This window comes from Vicia villosa, unplaced genomic scaffold (genome assembly GCF_029867415.1).
Source record: "Vicia villosa cultivar HV-30 ecotype Madison, WI unplaced genomic scaffold, Vvil1.0 ctg.003190F_1_1, whole genome shotgun sequence".
NCBI classification, from domain to species: Eukaryota; Viridiplantae; Streptophyta; class Magnoliopsida; order Fabales; family Fabaceae; genus Vicia; species Vicia villosa.
This window is the reverse complement of record NW_026706135.1, coordinates 249,228-257,141: the sequence shown is the minus strand read 5'-3', so window position 1 is coordinate 257,141 and position 7,914 is coordinate 249,228. Positions and strand designations below refer to the sequence as shown.

General features: G+C 36.9%; 1 protein-coding gene across 1 annotated transcript; it reads left to right on the top strand.

The window, feature by feature from the left end:
- Window positions 1–1,512: 1,512 nt before the first annotated feature.
- On the top strand, window positions 1,513–3,497 carry LOC131640554 (uncharacterized). Its single transcript, XM_058910950.1, has 3 exons — window positions 1,513–1,520; window positions 2,960–3,002; window positions 3,069–3,497. Exons 1-3 carry the CDS (start codon window positions 1,513–1,515, stop codon window positions 3,495–3,497), a joined length of 480 nt encoding a protein of 159 aa, XP_058766933.1.
- The last annotated feature ends 4,417 nt before the right edge of the window (window positions 3,498–7,914 follow it).

Sequence of the window (7,914 nt, the reverse complement as noted above, 5' to 3'; positions counted from 1 at the left end):
TTCAGTAATATTGAAAGCAATATGGAGAGTTACAGATGGTATCTGAGCAGACCTTTTCCAGTATGATGTAGTTCGGGTATGAACCAAGCAGAAGCTGGTGGACATGTAACACCCGAGGCCGACGGGGGAGGGGAGTGGTCGCTGGTGCATAAGGCATGACAATGAGTGGCTTGTGGTAGCTTCTAAGAAAAATTGAATTCACATCAGAATGAAAGGGATCATAAGGTTGTGCAGGAATGAGACGACATGGTTAAAGAAAGGCTTATAAGGATTGATTGGTACTACCTATACCAACCAGATGCATCTTCTTTTCGGTAGCTTAACAAATAAGAACTCCATAGTTAAGCATGCTTGAATTTAAGTAGTAATTGGATTGGTGAATTTCTGGGAAGTTTCCTAGAAAGCATGTGAGTGAGGACAAAGCATGCTGAAAAGACCCGTGTTGGTTTGTGGGGTCAGTCAGTAATCCTTAAAGTAGATAGGGTGTTATAGATGGTCTACATAAGAAATTAATGATTGAGGCACAAGCACTACCTCAGATTGCGGTCTAGGTGGCTGATAATTAAATAAGAAGGACTTTAAAGGCCGAAGTTCAACAAAAAATGGATGTCGAAGCCATAACAGTTGAGACTTTGAAACATTAAATTTTTTTAGAATAACCAAGAAATAGCTTCAAAAAGTCGCAGGCTCGACTGTATATATGACGAAGAGCCTTTGGAGTTTGAAAAAGACCTAATAGTCTTTACCAAAAAGATGCAAGCTCAGGATCCTTTGGAAGAGATAGATTCGGGGGATGGGACGGTCAAAAGGCCAACATATATAAATGTCAAAATCGACCCAAGCCTAAGAACGCAAATAATTAAACTATTGAAGGAGTTCAAGGACTGCTTTTCCTGGGATCTAGATACCAAGACTTAGTCGGGATTCGGTGGAGATAAAACTACCTATTAGACCTAACAAGAAGCCAATAAAGCAAATTCTAAGAAAGTTTGTTCTAGAAGTCATGTCGAAGATTAAAGTAGTAATTTAAAGACTTCTCAAAACTAAGTTCATTAGGACTGTTAGGTATGTCGACTGGTTTGCAAACATTGTCCTTGTGATTAAAAAGAATGGGACTCTTAGAGTTTTTATCGACTTTAGAGACCTGAACGCTGCAATATTAAAAGATGAATACTCAATGCTAGTGGCAGAAATGCTAGTCAATTTGGTGGTTGGCACTATAACGAATAACACTTTTTACGACGAAACTTTCATCTTGAACATGTTAAAAACCGAGAGTATATGTCTTGGGAGCGCCTCATTTGAATTTTTTGATAAAATTAACCACATTTTACCTTGGTGTTATAAAAAACCGAGGTAACATATCTATAAGTGATTGTCGCTACCGCAAAAAATACAAAGTCGCCATCGAACTTTATTTATCCCAAAGGAGAAAGGAAAACATCGAGAAAACCTCAGAAGGGAAAGAACATGGTATCACAACCAAATTCGGGTTCGGGAATTAAGTACGCAATGGGAAGGTATTAGCACCCCTTACATCTGTTATACTCGACGGGATCCACTCTGGTTGTTCTAATCAAATGGTGTGTTTATCTAAAGACTAACTTGCTAAGGGAATTCATAAATGAATTGATTAAAAAAAAGAAAAGGTTATTATTATTGAACTCGCCAAGATTTCCTGAACCCTGTGCCTACGTATCTTCAATGTGCAATGAAGAAATCAGAGTTCAGTAGTTCGTCTCGAAAAAGGCTTGTTTGTTATGTGTATTTTATGGACAATGTTAACGTTCACGTTCACGTTCTAGCATTAGGCATAGCCTGTGTTGAGATAGAACGTAAATAACATGCCCTTGTATGAAAAGGTTAAAGAGAAAATCCAAGAGGCAAAAGGATTTGGATTTGTTGAAGTGTTTTGTTAGGAGATACATCAAATGATACTCAAGGTCTGGGGGTATTTTAGTATATTCTACTTTAGTTTTGATATTGTTTGGGATACATATAATACTAAATTCTATGATATGAGAGCGAGTATTCCGTACAAATGAGCCAAGTGTCTCATATACAAAATACTCTAAGAAGAGGTAAGGAATAACTCCTGCTCATCTTTTCCTATATACTTAATGCTCATGACAAATTTATACGTATCATATTTATTACGTATTTTTTTTTATTTTATTAAGAAAAATATTTTTTGTCTTTTAAAAGAAAAGAAACATGTTAACACATAAGCAAACAATCATCAAGCAAGATTAAGCATCAAGCACACACAAAAATTAAGCACAAAAGAAGCATTAAGGTCATGGCCATATTTTGAGTTAAAACATTGGGAAAAAATGAGAAAATAAAATGCTAAAATAATTTCTAAAAATATTATGACATTTTATATTCTTTATTATTTATTATTTTTCAAGAGAAGCATAAAAAATTAAAAGGAAAAATAATTAATAAAAAAAATGTAAAGCCAGGGGTGTGGAGCGAGAAGCAAATCAGTTAAGCCTTAATGCCAAGAGCCCACAATGTTTTTTGGAGTCAAGGCAAGTCAACATGGTCAAAAAAGTGTGATATTGGGCTTATGAGGGGGGGGGGGGGGAATTTTACCCCCTAAAGTTATTAACTATTTTACCATTCACTCAAAAAGTCCAAAAAATCTGAAAAACTGCACCCTACGCGCCTCAATTTTGGAACACTTTATGCAAGTCTTCCGATATGTAAATAAACAAACCGCAACTCATTCCCCAACTCTTCCGATTCACAAGAAAAACCACCCGGAAGTCTTTCTAAAACTGTTCTGGAAAGATGAAAACCAAACCGGAACACTTTGATAAAGTGTTCTGGTACGCTCTTTTGCAAACCGGAAGAGTTTACCAATGCATTCCGGAATGTGTTTCCGAAACTCTTTTCATATGTCTTCCAGAATGCTTTTTGCCATTTTTTTGAATTTTTTTATGTTTTTTTTCAGGTATGGAAATTCTGCTCCAGATTTGTCAAAAAACGAGACAACTGTAGATACCACCGATGCTTTCACAACTTCACAAAGATTTGTCATACGGGAAGAGGTTATCTGATAGGTTAAAGAAACTGGAATCAATAATAAAGTGACCATTATCATCACCCGTTTGGACACCGAAATAGGCAAAAGAGGAAGAAGCAACAAAGTGATATTTGGGTGCGATAAAGGGGGAAAATATAAGGATAAAATTGAGACTCAAAGTGCTACTAAGAGACATGGATGTCCATTCAAAATCAGGTCGACTCCAGCAAAAGATGGGTTTGGATGGAAGGTTGATGTAAAATGTAGAGTTCATAATCATGGTTTACCAGTTAGATTAGAAGGTCATTCATTTGTTGGTAGGTTGACAACAGATGAGAAGCAGTATGTTGTTGATTTGACAAAGAGACATGTTCCGCCTATACACATATTGATTTCCTTGCAAGAGCGAGATCCTGAAAATGTCACTCGTATCACGCAAATATACAAGCATAAGAGTGTGATATAAGTAGAGATAAGAGGTCCAAGAAGTGAGATACAACATTTGCTTAAGCTTATAGAGGAGGCGAACTATATTTATTGGAGTAGGAAAAGGGATGATTCGAAAGTTTTGAGAGATTTTTTGGGCTCATCGAGATTCGGTAAAGTTGCTGAATCTTTTTCCAACTGTCTTGATTATGGACGCCACATATAAGACCAACAAATATAGACAACCTCTGTTTGAAATAGTTGGCATGACATCGACCGAGTTGACATTTGCGGTTGCATCTGCTTATATGGAGTGTGAGCATACAGAGAGTTATTGTTGGGTCTTGGATAAGCTGAAGCAATTGTTTGTGAAGAAAGATATGGGTCCACAAGTGATTTTGACGGATAGAGATCTTGCTTTGATGAAAGCAGTTGAAGTTGTGTTTCCCACGATGCATAACTTGCTATGTCGTTTTCACATTAACAAAAATGTTGGGATGAAATGCAAGGAATATGTGATGAAAGACATGCAAGAGACGATAGACACATTGTGGAAAGATGTTGTATGGGCTAGTAATGAGGTTGATTATGGTGTATGGTTGCAATATCTTGAAGACGACGTCTGTAATCCTCAAATGGGCGCCATATGACGTCTGTAGGAGTCAGCTAGTCCAAAAACGGTCTCAACTGATCCAACTTCATGGCTCCTTGCTTGTACGACCATCTCATCGCCCGAGGAAGCCCATAATTTTCAGATGGACGCCAGTTCTCTCCTTTCCTTCCAAGTGTGGGAAAGTACTCATGAATCCAACATTGTTACCAAATAAATTATATCATATAAATTAATATACATATATTAAATAATATAAATAAAAATATATGAATTTACATACAATTAATTAAAGGATAAAAATTAAAATAACATAAATACCTATAGAAGAGTAGGATATCCACCTAACTGCTTGCAACTAAACATAGATGCATCTCTAAAATATCTATAGAGAGTGACCAGTGCAGCAGATGCCCATCTGTAAGCACTAATTCTCTCTAAGTCTCTAAACAGCAGCAAATATCGGGCCTCAACAAGAGTAAAGGTCTTGTACCCAAAAATCATACAACCGACCAACATCATAAGATATGCCCTGGTCGCAAAAGCCCAGCTACTAGCAGCACGATGATGCACAAATATATCGTATAACCACTACAATAAATAATAAGCTCCCCTGCAGTCACGCAGATGTCGAGCCATCTCACCCCTCTCCACTTGTTAGAATATATGATAAGTATTTCCTTTATCGTTTCCTTAGGGATTGATGCAATACTACCACCGTTCTACAGTTTAGTGTATTTTGAGTTAAGGTTGGATAAAAGTTTGGTGACATAAAATGTAGAGAGCATGAAAAGTTAATAAAGACAATAAAATAGGGTTTGAAAACAATTTGAGTAAACTGTGCCAAGATTGGTGTTCATTAGTTTGCTTCATATGTATTCTAAGAATCATGTATACGAACCTATTAATGATTAATACAACCACGTATCCTCTCGATACCGTTTATCTCTAAAGTAATATTGTGATTATTATCATATTAACCGTCAGATGATCTCTCATGCCGATAATCAACTTGATAATCTTAAAAGCTTGATACAAGTGATTATCAACTCACAAATCTTTCTCTAGAGTTTGTTTATTGATAGATGAATATCCTTTAGGTCAAGATTTGAAACATATCTCTCAATAGTGATCCAAAACAACAAATATAACATGAATAACAAGATATTCACCATATATTAATCATCAACCAAGTTCATATACAAAAGATCAAAGAAAATACATATTTACAAACTAACTACCTCTAATCTTGACACAAGATGAAACTTAGCTCTCCATAGCCGTGGAAGCTTCAACAACAAGCAACAAAACAAGATTTGGTAGCATCAAACTCAAAGAAAGATGAAAGAAGATGCTTTGAAATCTTGAAGATTCACTTGAAAATGGTTTTTTCTCTCCTCTTTTCTCTTGCCCTAACTTTTTGTAAAAGTATGTTGTGTTAAAAGTAGGTAAGAACCCCAAAATATCATGTTAAAGTGCCTAAACACAAGTGACCAAAAAGTAGGTCCTCTAAGCGGCCTAGGTCCGCTAAGCGGACATCCCAAAATATATGTTTTGTCTTCAGCATCTGCTAAGCGAATGGGTCCCCTAAGCGGACTCAAATTTGGATTTCGCCTCTGCCAAGCCTCGCTTCAAGCGGGGTGATGAAACTTTGGAGCATAAGCGCGCTAGTGGTCCGTTTAGCGGACCTTCTGATACACAACTTCTTCTTTTAGTCTCCAAAATTTGTCATACCCCAAAATTTTCCCATCATATTTTCATATTCAAGCTCATCTAAATGACAAAAGCTCAAGACTTGACTGAGTGTACACTCTCCTAAGCAACAGCCCTTCAGCTAGGGTTTTGACCTTCTCAAGGAGAAAATCAACTTCTGACGCCTCAAATGGACTTCATGGCTTCCCATATGTCCCAAAGAGTTCCTATACCAAGTTTCAAGTCTCACAGTACAAGTTTGCTCAGTCAATTGCTCAGAAAGTCAACAGTCGACTAGTTTGACCTAAAAGTCCACAGTGGTCAAAGTACACTCAAAATTCCTGATTTTTTTGTCAACATCCTTATTTTGAAGTATAATTCATCATTTGATCAAGGATTGATCATGATTCATCAAGGAAAGTTCAGAAATCAACAAAACCTAAAGTTTCTAAGTTAGGGTTTTTGACCTAAAGTCAACTAAACTTTGACCAGCCATAACTTTCACATGGAACATCAGAAATTTTCCATCCAAAGCTCATTTTTAAGTAAATTGAATTATCTACAACTTTGTCTCTCTAAAGCCAAGGCAAAAAATGCTTCATTTGAGAGATATAAGCCAAAACATTACAGGTCCTTCTAGAAGCTCGCAAAAAGTTGTTTTTTGTCAGGAGCCATATCATCAAGATAAAATCTCCAAATGGGAAAAAGATCCCAAAGTGGCTTGTAGAGGACATCTTGTGGTTTCCAAAAAGTCCTAGAACTCCTCCATAACTAAAAAATTGAGAGAGATATGTCTTGTCAAAGTTGGATAAATTTGATTGAAAAATATGAAGCAAATAATGGACAAAATGGATTCTCTTGCAACTGTGCCTAAGTTTTTAAGATCCAATCTTGGTTACCAAGTCATCAAAGCTATGAAATCCAATTTCCACGAATTTATGAGATTTATTTGATTTTATATGAATTTTTCATTCATTTGAAATTGATATAATTCAAGTAATTCAAATAAAAATCAAAGATTTGATTAGAGAGAGTATTTTAACCAAGTTAAATCAACAATCAAAAATATATTTGATCTAATTTCGTGGAGATTGAGATTGGAAAGAGAAGGAGCAAATTGGCCAATATTGGAAAGTCTTCATGCAAGATCCAATCAAATATTTTCCCAATCAATGAATGGCTTTCTCTACAAGTTTTTAACCCTAATATGCTCCTCTATATATATGCTATTTATTCTGAAAGAGGGACACGAAAAAAAGGGAGCCAAAGGACTAGGGTTTCCAAGTGCAAAGTTACACCTAAAGTTTACAATTTTCAAAAACTTGATTGGCAGACCTCTTCATAGTTTTATAATCATCCAGTCTTGTTCTTCAGGTAAGGGAAGGTAGGAAGCGTTCCTTGTACAGTCCCATGCTCGTCCTATAGCTGCACATACACATTCATATTTCTCAAAACATGTTTATTATCGTTTTTGATCTTATCGTTTGTTTCGATTAAAACTAACGTTACTAACGTGTTCGTATGATGTATTAGAAGCGATTTGATCATTCACTCGCAGCTTTTGGTGGCCGGACGATCACTTGCCATTGTTAGGGCAAGGGAGCTTGTGAGCTTCGTATGGATAGTTACAGGAGGATTCTCCAGAAACTAATACCACACTCGTGTTTAGGGGAAGATTTCATGAGGATCTGGGCGCTTTCTTTTGGTGCTAACGTCTATTTTTCGAGTTTTGCATTGTTGCAGATTCGCTACGAAACGTCGAAGCCAGAGCCGTAGCTAAAACGTCCCAGAATCGTAGCTAAGATTCCTGCAATTTTTCGTGAAGAAGATGAGCAACACCCTTACACGTGGTGACGATCCATTCGTTGGTCAGCGAGTCTGACTTCCAAGTGCGCGCGTGGCTATTCGCTATTGGCCGGTCAACCTTCTCAACACCCTCTCTCTTTCCCTCATTGGCCAACACGCAAAAGACCAGGGACCCCACTGACTTTGCTTATTGTTTGACTGACCCCAGTTATCATATTTTGTGCTTTTCTTAATTTCTGGTTGGTTCATTTGCAGCTAGCAAGCGCAACACTAGTGGCGAAAGAGAGGATTTGGCGGTCTAAGGGTAGTGGGTTCGAACCCTTCAATAGACAATTTAATTTTTACAAGG

Bases quoted from the DNA above. Each gene is read 5' to 3' on its own strand.
- LOC131640554 (XM_058910950.1), top strand. The intron at 3,003-3,068 runs GTAGATACCACC...GTTATCTGATAG, and splicing joins TGTCAAAAAACGAGACAACT to GTTAAAGAAACTGGAATCAA.